Below are 21247 nucleotides of genomic sequence, written 5' to 3'. Positions count from 1 at the left end.
GACTACACCACTGCTGTCATCCTTACCTCCAAGCCTTTATTCAAGTTGGATAATCTTTGGATGCCGACAGCAGTCGCACCATTGGAAGACATAGCTTGGACTGTAGCCTACAAAAGCTATTTTCCCGCGACCCATCAAACACGTTTGGTGTGTCATTGTAGTGGTCTCTGACTTGGTGGTCAGACTCGCTCAGGTGGAACAAATTTAAACTTGCGCTTTTTCCAATGCTGATTTGAATATCATTGAGAAAACAGAAGTGTCAAAGATTTTTTTTTGAAAACATCCTTTCTGAATTAAAATTGAATCCTCAAAGTAATCATCTAGCTTTTCAAAAGTATCTGTAATCTGATTACAATATTTTTGCTGGTAAAGTAACGGACTACGTGTAATCTGTTACTACCCAACCCTGGCTATGGGTCACATGTCACTCTCACTGTCACCGTTTTACTGCTGTGTCTCTAACAGATGAGTTGGAGTGACTCCATGGCCAGAAAATGTCCTGGATGGAAATGATGATGATGGGCCTTCACTGACCTGAACCAGAGCTGTTCTCTTTCCATTGGACAGGGAGCTGGCTACATTCCCCACACAGGGCTCCCTCAGGTGTCTCTGCAGACATAGGCTTTTAGAGACATATTTCCTGGCTGTAACTGCATGCGAGAAGTGCTCTATCCAGCCTGTACATCAAAACATAAACACAGGAGCCTTCCTCATAAAACACAGTGAGGATGACCTAAACACCACATTTTACAGGATGTCTGGAAGAGGCCATGACGGAGGACGGTTACTGGTCAGAAATAAAGATCCCTCTGTGAACAAACTAAAAACACATTTATCCTCAAACTCTCAATCATTCACATCCACAAACTCACAGTGCAAAAGGCATGTTTAAAAACTAAGGCTTTCTTCTTTAGCCTCCATTCATAAACACATATTTAATTTCTAAAATGTCTTGCCCTTTAAGACGTGAGCCATTATTTTTAAGTATGAATGAGCTGAGGATGAGGTAGGCTATTTAAAAATGTGTTGAGATCAGATCCCAAAACACCAATGCTACTCTACACAGCTACAAAAGTAGCTACAAAAGTGTACTCCTCTCATCCCTCAACTTTTTTTTGCAGCCCAATCCCAAACCACCCTCCCTAACAAACCAATAGGCTACATGACATCACAGTCCAAAACAGTCCATAATATTCAGCCCCTCAGGATGGTCTGGTAAAACTTGCCCCGTACATACTCTACTTCCAGCAGGGCAGTTTGTCAGCTGATGGAAACTGAGGGAGGTTGCCCCGTACATACTCTACTTCCAGCAGGGCAGTTTGTCAGCTGATGGAAACTGAGGGAGGTTGCCCCGTACATACTCTACTTCCAGCAGGGCAGTTTGTCAGCTGATGGAAACTGAGGGAGGTTGCCCCGTACATACTCTACTTCCAGCAGGGCAGTTTGTCAGCTGATGGAAACTGAGGGAGGTTGCCCCGTACATACTCTACTTCCAGCAGGGCAGTTTGTCAGCTGATGGAAACTGAGGGAGGTTGCCCCGTACATACTCTACTTCCAGCAGGGCAGTTTGTCAGCTGATGGAAACTGAGGGAGGTTGCCCGGGAACTGACACATTTTTATATTTCAATAGTTAATGCATTCCTGAGAGCTTATTCACTAGTGGCAGGGAAACAAACAATGGCCTTATTGTGGGTTGGCTCAGCTAGAGCTCTGGTCCCTACCAGGACAGGAGAGGCACGGAGGCCTAACTCATTAACACACTGCTATGTGGAGCTAACGTCCTTAGCAGATGCCTCTAAGGCTGCGACTGCCCTTCCAAACGTCTGACCATATAACAACGTTGACATTTATACAGACTACCTATACTGTATCAATATGATGGTTTCAAAACATCTAACCCTGACCAATGTGTAATAAACATGTTTAATATAAAAAACAAACACTGCATATATTATCTACTCACAATGGAAGAATGAGAATACAAAATCATCAACAGTTGAGAAGATCCCCTTCAAATATATAAATGACGCTAGAAAGACCTCTACGAAAAATTGCAGCGAAATAACACAAATCGGATTTTTCCACTGATGTATGAATGATTTATGTTTCAATTCCAAGTGCAAAAGTTTCCTTTTTCTATGATTCAGTTAACTTCTCGAAGCATTAAACCACATTCATCTTTTCTCAACATTTAAATTACATGATAGAGTACAGCAAATTTCATTATATGTAACTATCTGGTATACTGTTGCTATCTGGTATGCTTGATCCTGATGTCCTGGTGCATTGTCCTTCAGACAATGTTACAATCTCTGTTCAGATCCTGATGTCCTGGTGCATGATCCTTCAGACAATGTTACCATCTCTGTTCAGATCCTGATGTCCTGGTGCATGATCCTTTAGACAATGTTACCATCTCTGTTCAGATCCTGATGTCCTGGTGCATGATCCTTCAGACAATGTTACCATCTCTGTTCAGATCCTGATGTCCTGGTGCATGATCCTTCAGACAATGTTACCATCTCTGTTCAGATCCTGATGTCCTGGTGCATGATCCTTCAGACAATGTTACCATCTCTGTTCAGATCCTGATGTCCTGGTGCACGGTCCTTCAGACAATGTTACTATTTCTGTTCTTATACCATGAAGTTAAAATCCTACTAAATTGGCTGTGTGTTTACCAGAACCGTACAGAGATATGCCTGGTGTTTACCACAATCCTAAAAATAAGTATTAGTTCTAACTAATTCTAAGAGCATAACTGTACACAGGATTATCACATAGCAACACATTCAACTCCTATACATAATAGAGCATAGTATGGTGTTTTCATATTATTCCACTCCTATACAGTACACAGCAGAGCTTAGTGTTCCATTTGAAATAGTTACTTTGTGGTACTGTACCAAATCTGTCTTCCTGCTGTTATCCTCTGTTCATTGATGTGGTTGGGAACAGAACAGGTGTGTGTGTGCGGTGGTTCGGAGAAGGGGAGTGGGGGTGGTGTTTGGGTTGTTGTTCCTCAGAGAAACTCAGCAGTTTATGCTTCGGCCTCATTAGTCTTGCTTCTTACAGGTGATAACTGCTGCTCTCAAATGATGTTAAATGTGGAGTAGACTCATCTATGAAGGCTTGGTCAAGTCAAACTATTTTGTTGCCTGGGTTCTTCACATTGAAAAGGTCGGCCTCTGGGCCTACATGGCGATGGGTGGGGCAGGGTGAGTGATTGATTGACAGGTCCATAGAAGGTTAAGGACGTGTCCGTCACACATAGTGTTCCCGGTGGTTGATGTAGATGCGATCCGCCCCGTTCTGGTGACACACCCACTCCTGATAGGACAGAGGCTGGTGGGAGGGGCTTCGGGGTTCCCGGGGTGTGAGCCTGACAGGTGTTCTCTCTGCGATCTCAAACTGCCGCACAGCCCTGTGAGCCTGCAAAAAAAGAGGATGGGATGACTCACTGTGTCGCTGTTGATACAAAATAAATATATATTCCGGAAATGAGTCATATCAACTTTCTAAAAAACTTGAAACTTTTCATTTCAACACTAAATATATGCAGCTGAAAAACACATCAAAGATGAGGGAGTGAGTTGAAGAGAATTGGCACTGAATCAGTAGAGGGTCTCAGAGGAGAGACGCTAGATGGATAGAAATTACTGTTCTCCCAGTAGTCCAGACAGACGACAGTCTTTGTTGGGAATACTAGACTCTGTAGCTCTACATACACAGAGAAACTAAATTTTACTGGTGCTGTTTGAATAGTGTGAGGTAGGGTTCAGGCCAAAGCCATTACGTTCCTTTTATGGACCTGAATACTAATAACACTCTTAAATGAACCGGTAAATGAGGTAAAGATAGAAACAGAAGGGAGAAGGGTAGGATGAAAGAGCGAGAAAGAGAGAGAGCGAGGGAGCAAGAGAGATGCATGGTTGGAAACAGAGGACACTGAATCATTTAATGATTTTAAAAGAAAGACATGCTTTTGCATCTCACTGAGCTGAATGAATCTAACTCTATTTTAACCCCAATCTGGCTCTTCTTCTTCCCCAGAGCTCAGTTTATTTAAGGTTTACTTGAATGAGAAGTTGTCCTGTTAGGAGCAGTGTGGTGTAGTGCAACAACCCTAGCCCTAACCCTAGCCCTAGCTTCATGTCCACATCCCAGTTTAACCCCAAATCTGGCCATAACCATAACCTGAACTCCAGATATAACCCCAACCTTAGCTCCACCTGCAACCCTACACACAATAATAGGAGTGTTTACCTGTGAAAGGGAGGCCACCTGTGGTGCGTGGACAACCAGAGGGATGGCTGACGGTCTCTCTGTGTAGGGAGGAGGAGGCTTGTGTGTCGGAGGTAGATCAATCCTGCAGCGAGAGAGGAGAAAATAAAAAACATTGTCTGTCTCTAAAATAAAATGTAAACTGACAGTGACTATAACGCACACCTTAAGATATGTTATTGTGCGATGGCAAACCAGGTAATTGCAAAGTTGTAGAACCAGAGGAATTAAATTGTGTTAAAAACGGTTTCCACTGTGAATTAAATCAATTACAGGCTAGAATCGACAGGCGCTAAGCTGAGTTAAATAGAGTGATTAGGTTAACAGCAGTCCCCTCATCAAGGTCCAGCTCACGCCAATCAACCTAATCTCCTCCCACATCCTTCAAGGGTTGCCTAACCCTGCCCTACACTCTACTCCTGTTTTGGAGAGCTCTAGTATCATCTCTCTTGCTCTTTCTCTAACTCCAAATCTTTGTCCGTCACCCTCTCTCTAACCATATTTCCATGCTAGGGCATACACACAGGAACATGTAATATTAGGCTGTGGATGTACTTCCTATTATTATAGTGATCACCCTCACACATCAGAGTGAGAGAGCAGCTTGAGGTCATAGTTCATTATTGCAACTTTCCCCCAGTGGTCAAAAACATATACATATACCTGTGTTAATTTATTATCTCATGTCATAATCATTGATTTCTAAAAACATTGATCACTCTAAAGCGGTGTTTCCCAACCCTGGTCCTCCAGTACCCCCAACAGTACACATTTTTATTGTAACCCTGGACAAGCAGGCCCGATTCAACTTGTCAACTAATCATCAAGCCCTCAATGAGTTGAATGAGGTGTGTGTCAAGGGCTACAACAAAACTGTGTAGTGTTGGGGGGTACTCCAGGAACAGGGTTAGGAAACACTGCTCTAAAGTGCAGCCCTTGCTCCTCAGCATAGCCAGGCATAAGAACTCATAGATCTCCCTTTCCTTCTATCTGACTTGGATGAGACATGGAGAGAACACATAGCTGATGTATAGTTAATGACCTTGCATGTGTTTCCCACAGAAGGCTGTGGGACTGTGGAGTGCACCTGATCCATTAGAAGAAGAGCTGGGCTTTAATGTGTGTGTGATGACAGAGAGGGATGAGGCCTGTATCCATTCAGCTGGGCCCACAGGGTCCACAGGGATGCCCTCAGAGACACACAGCCAGGGTCACACTCAGGCCGACTGCCTTTCATTTGGCATCAGACTCAAAACAGGAAGGCCCAGAGTAGAGAAGACACACCCATCTGGACCGGAGTAGTGGAGCTATGCATGCAGGCACAGAAAGTCTCTTTTCCACACAGCTGTTCACTACTGGGTTTCAGATCAGGGTTGTGTTTCTTTTGTCCAGACAGGCTGTATTAGAGTCCTCTCCAACAGTCAGTCTGAGAATCTGCTTTCACACTCGTCGGCTCCAAGGCAGCGGGGACAAACAGCTGTAGGATCCAAATGTGAATCTCCAGTGAAAGAGCCAGAGAGTCAAGGACATGGTCGAGGATTTAGCAAAGTGACCAGACTTCTATCATAACGGTTAAATAAGACCGTGGCTAAATGGCAAAACTAATCAAACAATCTAGGCTTATTATCACCATTATTGACAGGATTAAACCTAATGCTCTTTATCAGAAATGGGTAGAATGTAGGGATAGGGTTAGTCAGAATCACACGCATACATATACTCACACATGCACGCGCACACACACACGCACAGACACACACACTTAAATACTTTCCACCTGATACATCCAAACAACCCTACCTCCCACTAGCCGAGAGAGTCTCCATAGGCCTTATCCTAAACTGCTCCCATGACAGATAAACAAGATCCTTTAAGCAGAACTACAGTACCTGCACCCCAACAACTCCCATTATCTTCATCTGTAAAGTACACACATGCTCACATTTGTTGGTACCCTTACATCTCATTGAAATAATACTTCATTCCTCCTGAAAAGTCATGAAACTAAAAGCTATTTTATCATGTATACTTGCATGCCTTTGGTATGTCATAGAATAAAGCAAAGAAGCTGTGATAAGAGATGAGTTATTGCTTATTTTACAAAGATATTCTAAAATGGCTGGACACATGTTGGTACCTCTTAGAAAAGATAATCAATATTTGGATTATAGTGATATTTCAAACTAATTTGTTTCTTTAATTGATATCACAAATGTCTCCAATCTTGTAATCAGTCATCCAGCGTATTTAAATGGAGAAAAGTAGTCACTGAGCTGTTTGGTATCGCTGTGTGCACCACACTGAACATGGACCAGAGAAAGCAAAGGAGAGATTTGTCTGAGGAGAAAATAACAGACAAGCATGGTAAAGGTAAAGGCTACAAGACCATCTCCATGCAGCTTGATGTTCCTGTGACAACAGTTGCAAATATTATTAAGAAGTTTAAGGTCCATGGAACCGTAGCCAACCTCCCTGGGCGCGGCCGCAAGAGGAAAATCAACCCCAGATTGAACAGAAGGATAGTGTGAATGGTAGAAAAAGAACCAAGGATAACTGCCAGAAATACAAGCTGAACTCCAAGGTGAACGTACATCAGTTTCTGATCGCATCATCCGTTGCTTTTTGAGCGAATGTGGGCTCCATGGAAGAAGACCCAGGAGGACTCCACTTTTAAAAGAAAAACATCAAAAAGACAGACTGGAATTTGGAAAGCATATTGACAAGCCACAATCCTTCTGGGAGAACGTCCTTTGGACAGCGGAGTCAAAACTGGAGCTTTTTGGCAAGTCACATCAACTCTATGTTCAGAGGAAGAAATGAAGCTTTCAAAGAAAATAACACCATACCTACAGTGAAACATGGAGGAGGCTCAGTTCTGTTTTGGGGCTGCTTTGCTGCACCTGGCCCAGGGTGCTTTGAATCTGTGCAGGGCACAATGAAATCTCAAGACTATCAAGGCATTCTGGAGCAAAACGTACTGCCCGGTGTCAGAAAGCTTTGTCTCAGTCGCAGGTCATGGGTCCTCCAACAGGATAATGACCCCAAACACACAGCTCAAAGCACCCAAGAATGGATAAGAACAAAACATTGGACTATTCTGAAGTGTCTTCTATGAGTCCTGATCTGAATCCTATCGAACATCTATGGAAAGAGCTGAAACCTGCAGTCTGGAGAAGCCACCCATCAAACCTGAGACAGCTGGAGCAGTTTGCTCAGGAAGAGTGGGCCACACTACATGTTAACAGATGCAGAAGTCTCATTGAGAGCTATAGAAAACGTTTCATTGCATTGTTTGCCTCTAAAGGTTGTGCAACAAAATATTAGGTTAAGGGTCCCATTTTTGTCCATGCCATTTTCATTTGTTTTATTATTTACAATATTATGTTGAATAAAAAAATCAAAATCAAAATCTTATTTCTATTAAATATGGAATAAAAAATGGTGGATTCCAATTACTTTTGTCAGATTCAAGTTATTTCAAAGACAATTGTGCAATCTTCGTTTTTTAGGAGGGGTACAAACAAATTTGAGCACGTCTGTAATGGAACCCTACCCTGTTTAACAGTGTGTAATGTAATGGAACACTACCCTGTTTAACAGTGTGTAATGTAATGGAACACTATCCTGTTTAACAGTGTGTAATGTAATGGAACACTACCCTGTTTAACAGTGTGTAATGTAATGGAACACTACCCTGTTTAACAGTGTGTAATGTAATGGAACACTACCCTGTTTAACAGTGTGTAATGTAATGGAACACTACCCTGTTTAACAGTGTGTAATGTAATGGAACACTACCCTGTTTAACAGTGTGTAATGTAATGGAACACTACCCTGTTTAACAGTGTGTAATGTAATGGAACACTACCCTGTTTAACAGTGTGTAATGTAATGGAACACTACCCTGTTTAACAGTGTGTAATGTAATGGAACACTACCCTGTTTAACAGTGTGTAATGTAATGGAGCACTACCCTGTTTAACAGTGTGTAATGTAATGGAACACTACCCTGTTTAACAGTGTGTAATGTAATGGAGCACTACCCTGTTTAACAGTGTGTAATGTAATGGAACACTACCCTGTTTAACAGTGTGTAATGTAGCAGGGTAATAAAGTCTGTAGCACCACAGACTGACTGTTCCCACATCAGACACATCCTCCTCAGCTCACTGTGTCTCTCTCTGTCTCCCTCATGACGAACATCATCTGGGAGTGATGGTCCGCTAGGGGCCTCCCACCGCTATGGAACGGGAGCGGCTGATTGGCCAGCTTGTCAGAAGCTGAATGTGTTAATGTACGGTGAGGAAATGCAGACAGACAGGGGAGGAGTGGGATTGAGGAGGCCTTTCAAGAACAAAAGGAAAACAGAGATGATGTAATCCCTGTGGGGATATAGATGCCGGATGGAGCTCCATATCTATGGTGTAATAGGAGGATAGACCAATGAGAAACATATGCGATTGTTTTGCTTCACATCCTGTGTTGGAAAATGTTGTTTCAACTGGAGGGTAGACTGGTTAAAGCTCTCCGTTTTTATTGGGTCATATGTGTGTGTGTCTGACATGAAACTGACCCTAAAGGGAGGACAGGAGGATACACATATAAGAGTCGAGAAATATGATGTTAGCCACTTGCTTTGGGGCATCCCAATCACTTGAACCCACCCACACACACAGGGACAGATGTCAGTCACAGACCTCTTGGGCAGGGAGTGACCCAACTCTTATGTAAATAATTTACTCTAAAAGTTCCTTCCTTCTCTTTGCCCCAACGTTAACATGAGTGCAGGTCTAGCAATAGAAACTTACTCAGCAAAACAAGACAAGGGCCTCGTGCCAAGACTGCAATTACCTGTCACCCCTCAACCTTGTACCACCACCTCTCTACCTCCCTGCACCAGACTCCATTTTATGTTACACCGCAGTGGAATGACTCAAAACGCAGTATGTATAGGAAAGCACTTTGGATTTGAGTTAGACTGTAACTCCATGATGATATGATAGTCACAACTTATCAGTTGACAATATTAACTAATTGATGAATTGATCCAATACAGCTGCAGTATTCTGTGACAGCACTTCAACTCACACTTTGTCTGTGTACGTTGGGGCCGAGGTCTTCCGTGCAGTGAGGATGACGATGGTGAAGACGGCTATGAGGAAGAGGGCGAGGACAGCCCCCATCACTGCCCCTGCCACAGCAACAGAGTTCGCCATCTTTTCCTGGGACTGGTCTGGAACAGAACACAGACGGATGATATGAAACAGCACAGACACAACCCCACATATCAGAGCAGTGTAGAAATCATGCGGCAAAACATTTGACTACAAATCCAGGAGCATTCTAACAGTATATAGCCGCATTCACACAGGCAACCCAATTCTGATATTTGTTTCACTAATTGGTCTTTTGACCAATCAGATCCACTCTGAAAATGATATGATGTGAAAAGATCTGATGTGAAAAGATCTCCGTTTCGACTGGTCAAAAGACCAATTCGTGGGAAAAAGATCTGAATTGGGCTGCCGGTGTAAACACAGCCTAAGTGTAAGTTTAAGAGGCTGTGTGTGTGTGTGTGTGTGTGTGTGTGTGTGTGTGTGTGTGTGTGAGATAGAGAGATCTGCAGGCAGGTTGCTGACTGTCTCCCAGCAGTATGAACTACAGTAACTCAAGTGTGATTAGGGGCTCCATGCTGCTCCTCTTAAAAGCCCTGCTTCTGTAGTCTCTCCCCTGCAGCTCCCCCATACTTCAATGGGCCTCATTCACTTTTCACCTCAGCATCCCTCTATCTATCTCTCTCTCCATCTTTCTTCCTGCTCCTGTGTATGTTGTGTGTAATGTGGTCTCTGGCAACCTCTCTCTGTTGACTCTATTCGTTAGATCACACACTCGTTATCCTCCATGTCAGGGGTCTGGAGAGGAGATTTGCAATGATCACGATTAATTAAGATGAATTCAAATCACAGAACCTTATACAACCTAGTGGCATACAGTACACATAACCCTTATGGGTCCCGGTCAGACATAACATTGTGTTTGTTAATTAGTTAGTTGCATGAAAAAAAGCATCCTTAAGACACTGAGCGGAGAGGAAGGGGCGAAGCGAGAGAGTGACAGCCAAGTCCAGTTGCTTAGCTCTTGAGCGGTAGAAAAATCTATAATCTGCAGAGACGAGAATCCAAAATAACATCTCAATTACGATGCAGAACAAACAGCGTGGGACCTTGGGCTGACCCCCCCCCCCCTTTCCTTCTCTCTCCCTCCCTCAATACACACCTCACATGACCGACAATAAGGGGTATTGGATTTAGCAGTAGCGCAGGGAGAGATTACGCTTGACTACAGAGCAGTGAAGAACACAGCCTCTTGAGTGAGACGCAGAAGGGAAAATTAGAGGAGGGATTAGCCAGACGTTCCATGAAGGGCTATAGTAACTCCTTTTGATAACCATGACAGCAGATGACGAGTCAAGTACAATGACCTTAAGACTCTCTGCCCACTTTAGCTAACGTACATCTGACCAGACAAGGCAAGAGTGAATATACTGCTCCTATGAGTGGGGTGGTGGTAATGGCAGACAGACGTGTAGGTGAGAGGAGTGGTGTGTGTGTGTGGATAAGAGTGGTGGTGTGTGTGTGTGGATAAGAGGAGTGGTGTGTGTGGATAAGAGGAGTGGTGTGTGTGTGGCTGTCAAGGTTGATCACAAGGATCCTGATTATCAAGCTCTAATGGCTCAGACACACCAATAGTGTTTGCTGGCGAGAGTACTCAACACCTCTGAAAGTAATTTGTGAACCGAGTGTGCACCGATTTTACATGTAGAATCACGTGAAAAAATGTTATCAGTCAGACTTCTGCAGCGGATGGTCCCTAAAACATAACAAGCTGAATAAACAGCAGACTAACGCTAGATCCACATTCAGTGTGATGTGCACAAGCCTTAAGGGTCCTGATTCTCTAGCTCTAAGGCTGCCATGGCCAACACCTTAGAGGATCTGATAGACACTACATCCCGTCGACACATTCCCAAACTGCAACCTGACCCAGGTAGAGGCTTAATCCTGTCTCAGGGTCTCAGTCTACTTATCCACTCCTCTCAGAACAGTGCTGACAGACAAAACCCAACTCAAACCCCTCTAAAAGGACAGCGGGAATCATAGGTGTATGACCACAACCGTTCCTAACCCAGGTCAGGGCAAACCTAAACCCCAGAGGTGACTGAACACACCTCACTGACCTACAGAGGTCAAACTGAGGGTGGACGGGCCAGCAAATGCCCCCGAGACAGTTGCCCACCCTAAAATCTCAACAGCAAGGTCAAGGGTCATGTGGTTACTGGGACATCAGCGAGCTCTGAGGAAGCAGATGCTTATGTAGTGGACGGATCAGATGGGACGAGGAGGCGGGACAGGAAGAGTGTGGGTGGTCGTGGTCTGTCAACCTCTCAGGCATCTGTCCCAATTAGACACCAGCTAGCTGCACAGTGGGACACAGTACTAGTGGTCCTCACTACCCTCTATTTGTTGCAGGCGAACTCCATCTTCATTTAAAACTGATTCCTAAATTAAACATTTTCACATTCATTTAGATTGTACTGCTGTACCCTGCTGTCTGCATTGTGGGTCGACTCTGGTTCCTAAAGTATCCCTAGAATCTCTTCATATCTGCTGAAGGTGATAGATAAGACAAATCAATTAATAGATTTTTTTTGTCAACATAATTCAAGCATAACAGACTGAAAATCATTACTGCTGGAGAGCTGGTGTTAAATCAACAGTCCACTCTGTACAATAGAATCAGGCATGTTCCAGTCCAAGGTGAAGGAGACCTTGAAAAACTTTCATGGACAGAATCTACTGAAATAAGATCTGAGCAGAAAGAAGATTTGTGGTGATGACATACACTAACACAATGCCAAGGTCAAATGATTTCTTAACCCTGCAGAGCCCACACTATGCAACTGGCAGCTTGTCATAAAGGGCCATTTCATGTCTGATGGCCAAACCTCTCATTTTCCCATCCTTCAACAGCCCCTTTAACCTTGCTCCCCCCTCTCTCTCGGTCTGCAGGTACATGCGGTGGGGCCCTGACGGAGCCCGCCTGTCACCAGCTCCAGATGAGACTGTTGCCATGGGGACAGAGTCAATGGCCCAGAGCGGGGGAGCTCAGGGGCAGATATAAACACTAACCATTTGATTTCACCAGCTGTGAGATACTGGGAGAGAGGCACAGGGGAAATTCACAAAGGAGACAAGCTGTAGAGGGGAGCAGGGGGCAATTTCTGTTCTGTCACAAAGCCAGACGAGAGATGACAAGAGAACCAGAGAGGGGAAAGAGACTAAAGACGAGAGATGACAAGAGAACCAGAGAGGGGAAAGAGACTAAAGACGAGAGGGTTTTTTGATCTCTGCTGACTTCTACCGAAAGCATTTGGAGAGACAGAGTAAGAGAGAGGGGAGGAGAAGGGAAAGATGGGCAGCAGTCAAATAGAGCAAAAACCAAATGAAATCTCATATTGCAACGCTGGCTTGTGAAAGTGGCAGTAACATGCTATGGATGTGTCTGCGAGTGTGTACTCTCCATGTGATGCACCGGAGCACAGGCTGTATGATGAGTGAGGGAGCTAAAGATGACATCACCTTGAAGAGCACAGGGAGGAGAATCATCACTTTGAGAGTACAGTAGCTACCCGAGGAAGCTTGTTTAGGAGCTCAGATCAGTCAGGAAATACAAATCACAGAAAAAAAGGTGCTTTATTGAAAACAAAAGTATTTCAAAAAAAATATGTACAAAATAATGCTTGTTGTCATTGATGATACAACATGTGATTATTTTAAATGTTTTCTTGCATTATATATTTTTTTACTTACAGTAGCTCTTCTCTTATATACAAAACAAGCATGAACACAATGGGAAGGTGCTTGCAAGGAGAATGTGAAATACGTTTGGAGGTTGACTCTGGTGAGGTGGTGGGGTGCTCCACTCTCCATTTTCGCAGACTTTGTACAAGAACTAAACAAAACCATCTGGTCCAAAAGTCCAAAAATCCCCACTTAATTTTCTTATATACCATGCACACTTAAAGGGATAGTTCACCCAAATGACACATTGGTTTCCTTACCCTGTAAGCAGTCTATGGACAAGGTATGACAAAAATCCATGCTTTCTCAGGCACTGTTTCCACAAGCTAATGTTTTAGCATTTTGTGGGACAACTCCCATTCAAGTCATGGGAACGATATCATTTTTCACGCATCATGTCCAAATCATCCAAAAGTATCTCAAATTGATTGTGAAGCTCAACAAAGTCACTTCTAGATGATCTGAATCTAAACCAAAGCATGGATTTCTGTCATACCATGTCCATAGACTGCTTACAGGGTAAGGAAACCAATCAATCCCTTTAACTCCGCTGCTCTGACAGAAAACTGCCATATAGGAACTGTACAATACGATCATTATCATTGTTTTAGCTTAATTCAGCTTTGTCCAGGTGTTTTGCAACTCAAACTTTGCAAAATGTCATTCATTGTACGAGCAAAAATAATGCTATCGTCAGAGAATAGAGAAAAGAGGATATGCCACAAAAACAGAACAACTCAATCAAAACATTGTAAAGAAAATAGTAAAAATGAAAGAAAAAAAAGGGGAAAAAAAGGCAACAAACATCTCACTCAACAGAGGATCAAACGGGCCTTGCACTTCTGTCTGTACATTTTACATGATTACTTTACTGCTCTTCTGGGATAAGGCACCGGTCACATAACTGAACCCAGAGCAGTGAGTAACAGAGGAAATCTCACTAGACAGAACAACGATTCTCTACTTATTTCACAGTAGCACAGCTGAAATAACAACAGAAGTAGAAGTATTATGCCCATTCACTGTATTCTAAACAGCCTTTAACATAGACAGTCTATACATCGTACTCTATTTTTTATGGGCATTTCAGATTATATGTAGAAAAGCAGATACAAATGGAGAGGAAGAGGGTGCTGACAGAAAGCATGTAGCTCCTGAACATACAGACCCACCCCCCCCATCTGTGAGAAGGGACCTCTAGTTGAATATGTTTTTATTCTATTAAGGGCTGAACATCTCTGTATGAAGAGGTGACATACAACTGAGTATTAGTTGACTTGTTGTAACTCGTTAGTTATCATTACTGTCCTGCTATCTGAGACGGACCCCCACACTGATACAGACATTGCAGAAGTAGTTCTAACCTATGACATCCTGCTGCAATGACAGCATCTAATGCTATGTGACAATATTGACCAGGTTGGCACTGGTACTAATAATACACTCACACATACGTGTGGAACAGCACATAATGACAATAATGTTTTGTGATTAGTATCCGTGATATCCACTTAGCAACTGCAACACATGTATGTGCCAGAAAGCTGTACATTATTTTCCCTTTCTGTGGGTACCAAACCACAGACCAAGAATAAATGAAATCTGGAATAACAAGTAAATACTGTCCACTTTTCCCTCTTTCCTTCCTCCAATACTCCCCCCCCCAGAAAGCTGATACCAGACATGGGTTCATGTCAACAAGAATAGTCAAATCAGATTCCCTAAAAATGATTTCATTTCATTTAAAGAATCATGAACTGAAAAGGAGCAAGAGTTCTGCCTTTGTTTACAAAGTAATTAACATAAAAAGGAAAATTGCTGCAGGCTTGCCATCAAAACAATACCACAAGGCCTACCCAGTAGTGCATGTGTAGTGAACTGTGAGCCCTAACCCCACATGAAGTAGTTAACAGATTTGTCCTCTAGCTCAGAATGAAGGCATGGCCACATAGAGTGGCTAGGCAATCCACACACCTTCCATGATGAGGATCAAAATCAGAGGAAAATACCTCCTGTATGAGAAATGAAAAAGCACGTTGAAAGAGAAAACTACAGTATGTAGAGAGAGAGAGAGATATGTAGAGATATGTAGAGAGGCAGAACATGTGAGTATTCTCTTTTCTTAAATAATGTATGAAATCCTCCTCTGATTTCTGAGCTGTGGTCTCTCTTCTCTCTGGTGGGCAGAGTCTGTTGGCAGGGTAGCGTGCCTGGTTGTGGTGGGATCAGACGTACCACTCCCTGCGTGAGATCACTGAGCCATCCATATGGGAGACATAGTCCCCCTCAGCCCCGCTGTCATAGCAGTCATCCGACAGGTAGGGGGAGCCAGTGCTCAGTGGGTGTGACGGGGCAGCGTATCTAGCATGGCCTGTTTGGTGGGGGCTGGGGTAGCTACGCAGGTGGTCATGGTGGTCTCCATTCCTCATCGCCCTCGTTAGGCCGTTGGGCTGGTACTCCGGTTCTCTGTGGTTGTTTATGATGGTTGTTGATGTTGGATGCATGTGGAGGCGTTCACGGTCCCGCACGTGGTTGCGTTCGCGGTCGCCCCACTCTTCGCGGTCCTTGTCTAGGTAGACGTTATTGGCAGGCTTAGTGGGTTGGAGCTTGTGCTGTGGAGGAGCCTTCTGCATGTCTGAAGGCCCTAGGTACTGCTTAGTGTAGTAGTCCCCGCGGAAGGTCTGCCGTTGTCGTAGGTAACATACCCCGCCCACTACCAGCAGCAGCAGGAGGAACAAGGCTCCGCCCACAGCCCCGCCCACGATGGTACCCAGGTGGTTGTCGGGGGGCAGGGCTGCCAGGGTGGGGGAGGTGAAGAGGACCCGTCGCTTTTCTTCCACAGAGGTGGATGAGGAGGCAGAGCCGGTTAGGACAGGCGCAGGGGTGGTGGAGGGCATGGAGGTGGTGGGAGGATCTAATGGAGGGAGGCAGGGAGGGAGGAGTAAAGGGGGAAAGGAGGGTCAGGGAGGGAGGTAGGAGTAGAGGGGGAAAGGAGGGTCAGGGAGGGAGGGAGGTAGGAGTAGAGGAGGAAAGGAGGGTCAGGCAGGGAGGGAGGAGTAGAGGGGGAAAGGAGGGTCAGGGAGGGAGGTAGGAGTAAAGGGGGAAAGGAGAGTCAGGCAGGGAGGGAGGTAGGAGTAGAGGGGGAAAGGAGGGTCAGGGAGGGAGGGAGGTAGGAGTAGAGGGGGAAAGGAGGGTCAGGGAGGGAGGGAGGTAGGAGTAGAGGGGGAAAGGAGGGTCAGGGAGGGAGGGAGGTAGGAGTAGAGGGGGAAAGGAGGGTCAGGGAGGGAGGGAGGTAGGAGTAGAGGGGGAAAGGAGGGTCAGGGAGGGAGGGAGGTAGGAGTAGAGGGGGACAGGAGGGTCAGGGAGGGAGGGAGGTAGGAGTAGAGGGGGAAAGGAGGGTCAGGGAGGGAGGGAGGTAGGAGTAAAGGGGGAACGGAGGGTCAGGGAGGGAGGGAGGTAGGAGTAAAGGGGGAAAGGAGGGTCAGGGAGGGAGGTAGGAGTAGAGGGGGAAAGGAGGGTCAGGGAGGGAGGTAGGAGTAGAGGGGGAAAGGAGGGTCAGGGAGGGAGGTAGGAGTAGAGGGGGAAAGGAGGGTCAGGGAGGGAGGTAGGAGTAAAGGGGGAAAGGAGAGTCAGGCAGGGAGGGAGGAAGGAGTAGAGGGGGAAAGGAGAGTCAGGCAGGGAGGGAGGAAGGAGTAGAGGGGGAAAGGAGGGTCAGGGAGGGAGGGAGGTAGGAGTAGAGGGGGAAAGGAGGGTCAGGGAGGGAGGGAGGTAGGAGTAGAGGGGGAAAGGAGGGTCAGGGAGGGAGGGAGGTAGGAGTAGAGGGGGAAAGGAGGGTCAGGGAGGGAGGGAGGTAGGAGTAGAGGGGGAAAGGAGGGTCAGGGAGGGAGGGAGGTAGGAGTAGAGGGGGAAAGGAGGGTCAGGGAGGGAGGGAGGTAGGAGTAGAGGGGGAAAGGAGGGTCAGGGAGGGAGGTAGGAGTAAAGGGGGAAAGGAGGGTCAGGGAGGGAGGGATGGAAATACAGACAGAAAAGTAGAGAATGTCAATGCCAACTACATCAGCATATTACTGAAAGGGGATAGGTTGACTTGAAAACACTACCAACATCTCTACATCTAAAATGACATGTTCATAACAGCCTCTGGTTTACATTGGCATGTTGTCTGTACAAACTATGTTGTTACGTCTTGACATACCACTTGAGGATAGAAGTTCCCTTTCAAAACATATAGATGTGGTAAATTAAGTCGATGTCTTGGGACTGAGCTAATGTACCCAAAATGACATGCAGTCTATAGCAGCCAAGTGTGCTGTAGGCAGAGCTGTAGCAATCCAGAGACTGTTTTGTGATTAGTGTAATAATGGTCAATGGAAAAGTAAGGTAAGGCAGAGGGATGTTGATGTTACTAGTCTAGGAACCAGAGATGAGTGATCAGGAAACTAAATCATCTACAAATCAAAAACACATTTTTAAACAAATCATCAATTGAAGTGAATGTTGCCTGGTTTTTGTTAGTGTCTGTAACACCTTATTTGAAGTAGGACTGTATAAGTGGTTAATAATGCTGACAACTAGGGGCAGCATGACATACACACGGTCAGTTACTATTTTCCTTGCCTGTAAATCTATGCAAGAGAAGATTTGTTCCGGATTGCACAGATCTACTGTTAGGTTTGAGGGACACTCACATGACGTACTGTAGCAACCTCCATTAAAATCAGGTCAAATTAACTAACCGATTAACACTTTAATGCTATGCCTGTTATGTGGGCTTATGGAGGGCTTTATAAAGAGCGTATGTTGAGCATTTCAAATAAAGACAAACATGTCATTGCCAGTGATTATGTTGTGAGGCAATGATAGGTAGGAGGGAGGGGATGTCTAGAATAGAGTCAGCACTAATGTTAGGGGCTTGGAGATATGGAAAGGACTACTAAAATGGTAGGGATTGGTTCAGGGATGGATACTTGGGTAAAGAGATGGGCAAAAAGGGCGAATCCCTCCTTCACAATTCAGCCAATTTGAACAACTGTTTTGGGCATATGCGTTAATGACTTGATCCAGATCTTCAAATACTCCCTAGAATGTTCTTTGGGCCAGATGAACCATGATCAAGCACCCTTCATCAACAGCTTAGTATCACAGATGGGACATGCTGTCACATCTCTGGTCAATCTGCTCTCCTTATTCCATCTGCTAGTATTTCTGTCTGGACTTGCTGAGTCTGTATTGAACCATTGTGGTTATGGTTGGATTAGAGTGACCTCTGCATCATGTGTGAACGGTTCCCTCTAAAAGTGTTGTTGTGAAGTTGTTCAAACAGGGACATAAGATGACACTGCAGTCTTAGTTCCAGGTCAGATGTCTGTAGAGATATCGATCTCTGACGTCATGGCCCTGTGAATTCCATTTGAATCATATGAATTATGCGACACCACGTGGAGACACTGCACGAATGTGTGGGCGCGCACACACACACACACACACACACACACACACCACCACCCTCCCAGAGGCGTGCACACAGCGAAAACACACCACACACAAAACCACAGAGCTCCTCTCAAAGGGAAAAGCGACAAAAAAGGTTTAATAAATAATGAATAGGAGTTGAAAAGAGCTGGTGAATGTTATGAATCTGGGACATCATCTCTCAGTCAAGGCTACACGTTTCTGCCTTTCACTCCATGACAAAGAGAGAGAGGAAAGAGAGAGACAGAAAGAGGTAGAGGAGAGGGAAAGAGCAGAGAGAGATGTACAGTAGTCAACGTGATACTGAAATGAAAGCTCCATTAAGGAGGGGAAGAGAGGTTTACGGCCAAAAGGGCTCATATTGCACAGCAGAGACAGAGACACATGCCAGGCCAGGGAGACGACAGAGGAGACATAGCAGAGGAGAGTGGAGGAGTGAGTTAGTGGTCTGGGGGATGAGCAGACATGGGTTTGGCCAGAGAACCAGGGAGATCTCCTCTCCTGTTGAACATCTGGAGACCTAATCAAGACTGATCAGGGACTCGTTGAGACTCGTACATCTGAGGACCAGAAATAAATTGGCACTACACAGCATGGCACTTCGCTTAATTTCAAACACGGACACACCCTCAAGCTTAGACAGACTGGGGTCTAGAATGACGAAATGCTGGACGGATCATGTTTTTTTATTTCATTTTTATGTAAATGCTGTTGTTACAAAAGCATAACATTTAAAAAGTGTTTAGTAGCAGGAGCCACAGAGACAGCATTATCCATACAGATACATCATGACTCATCTCTATGCTATTATGTTGACACCGAAAGCTTCAAGGCCAGAATATGTTTAAAGTTCTCCCTAAGAGAGACAGGAAGAATACGTGTGGAATAACAAGCTGTGTGCACATTCAGCAGCGTTTCTTTCCTCCGCTCACCTTGTACGCGTATCCGCAGGTCCCTGCTGCGTAGGTTGATGTCATTGGCAACCTCACACCTGTAGACTCCAGAGTCATTCCGTTGGAGGGGCCTCAGAAACAGCAACGTGTTGTTCACTATCTCCACCCCCTCTGGCATTTTCCCGTCCAGTCTTGGATATCCACACACAAGTACATGAAATGAAAGGCAGACGGACACAATTATACACAAACACTGGTTCAACGTTCAATCTGCAGTGGGAACAAATTTGTGCACATAAAAACATGAGCAGAGAGCGCACACACTCACACACCTGATCCATGTGAAGTGGTGTGCTGGTGGGTTTGCGTTGGCTTTGCAGGTCAGTTGGATGTTCTCACGGCCCACATACCAGTCACCGTCATAACCTACCACCACGATGTCTGGGGCGTCTGCAGAGACACAACACAGAGAAGGGGCAACAGACAGAACCTGAAAAAGTGGAAAACTCAACCACCCCAAACATTTTTTTGTGTGGAATTACATGAATCAATCAAATCAAGTCTGATGAAATTCCAGCATCATAGACATGACTTACAGTACCAGTCAAAAGTTGACACACCTACTCAAGCAAGGGTTTTTCTTTATTTTTACTATTTTCTACATTGTAGAATAATAATGAAGACATCGAAACTATGAAATAACACATATGAAATCATCTATTAACCAAAAAAAGTGTTCAACAAATCAAAATATATTTTATATTTGAGATTCTTCAAAGTAGCCACCCTTTGCCTTGATGACTGCTTAGCTAACTCTTGGCATTCTCTCATCCAGCTTCATGAGGTAGTCACCTCGAATGCATTTCAATTAACAGGTGTGACTTGTTAAAAGTTAATTCGTGGAATTTCTTTCCTTAATGCGTTTGAGCCAATCAGTTGTGTTGTGACGAGGTAGGGGTGTTATACAGAAGATGATATTTATCAAATAGGACCAAGTCCATGTTATGGGATGAACAGCTCAAATAAGCAAAGAGAAATGACAGTCCATCACTACTTTAAAACGCGATGGTCAATCAATATGGAAAATGTCAAGAACTTTGAATGTTTCTTCAAGTGCAGTTGCAAAAACCATCAAGCACTATGATGAAACTGGCTCTCATGAGGACCGCCACAGGAAAGGAAGACCCGGAGTTACCTCTGCAGTAGAGGATAAGTTCCTTAGAGTCAACTGCACCTCAGATTGCAGCCCAAATAAATGCTTCACAGATTTCAAGTAACAGACACATCTCAACATCAACTGTTCAGAGGAGACTGCATGAATCAGGCCTTCATGGTCGAATCGCTACAAAGATACCACTACTAAAGGACATTGATAATAAGAAGAGACTTGCTTGGGCCAAGAAACATGAGCAATGGACAGACATTAGGTGGAGTCCAAATTTGAGATTTTTGGTTCCAACCGTTGTGTCTTTGTGAGACGCAGAGTAGGTGAACGGATGATCTCTGCATGTGTGGTTCCCACCGTGAAGCATGGAGGAGGAGGTGTGATGGTGTGGGGCTGCTTTGCTGGTGACACTGTCAGTGATATATTTAGAATTCAAGGCACACTTAACCAGCATGGCTACCACAGCATTCTGCAGCGATACGCCATCCCATCTGGTTTGCGCTTAGTGGGACTATCATTTGTTTTTCACCAGGACAATGACCCAAAACACACCTTCAGGCTGTGTAAGGGCTATT

General features: G+C 44.7%; 1 protein-coding gene across 2 annotated transcripts in view; it reads right to left on the bottom strand.

The window, feature by feature from the left end:
• Window positions 1-2085: 2085 nt before the first annotated feature.
• LOC129868564 (nectin-3-like protein) overlaps window positions 2086-21247 on the bottom strand; it is a 69914-nt gene continuing 50752 nt past the window's right edge. Inside the window, exons 4-8 of one of the 2 annotated variants that reach the window (XM_055942662.1) lie at window positions 19840-19957; window positions 19547-19698; window positions 9373-9517; window positions 4267-4369; window positions 2086-3432 (exon numbers count right to left, since the gene is read on the bottom strand). In XM_055942662.1, coding sequence (XP_055798637.1) covers window positions 3265-3432; window positions 4267-4369; window positions 9373-9517; window positions 19547-19698; window positions 19840-19957 — 686 coding nt within the window. In that variant the 3' untranslated portion in view covers window positions 2086-3264. Of the gene's footprint in view, window positions 3433-4266; window positions 4370-9372; window positions 9518-13018; window positions 16060-19546; window positions 19699-19839; window positions 19958-21247 lie in introns of those variants that run through there. The other variant, XM_055942661.1, reaches the window with a different exon arrangement.

The sequence above is a fragment of the Salvelinus fontinalis genome, chromosome 13, assembly GCF_029448725.1.
Source record: "Salvelinus fontinalis isolate EN_2023a chromosome 13, ASM2944872v1, whole genome shotgun sequence".
Lineage (NCBI taxonomy): Eukaryota > Metazoa > Chordata > Actinopteri > Salmoniformes > Salmonidae > Salvelinus > Salvelinus fontinalis.
Note: the sequence above shows the minus strand (reverse complement) of the source record. Positions and strands in the feature narration are given on the sequence as shown.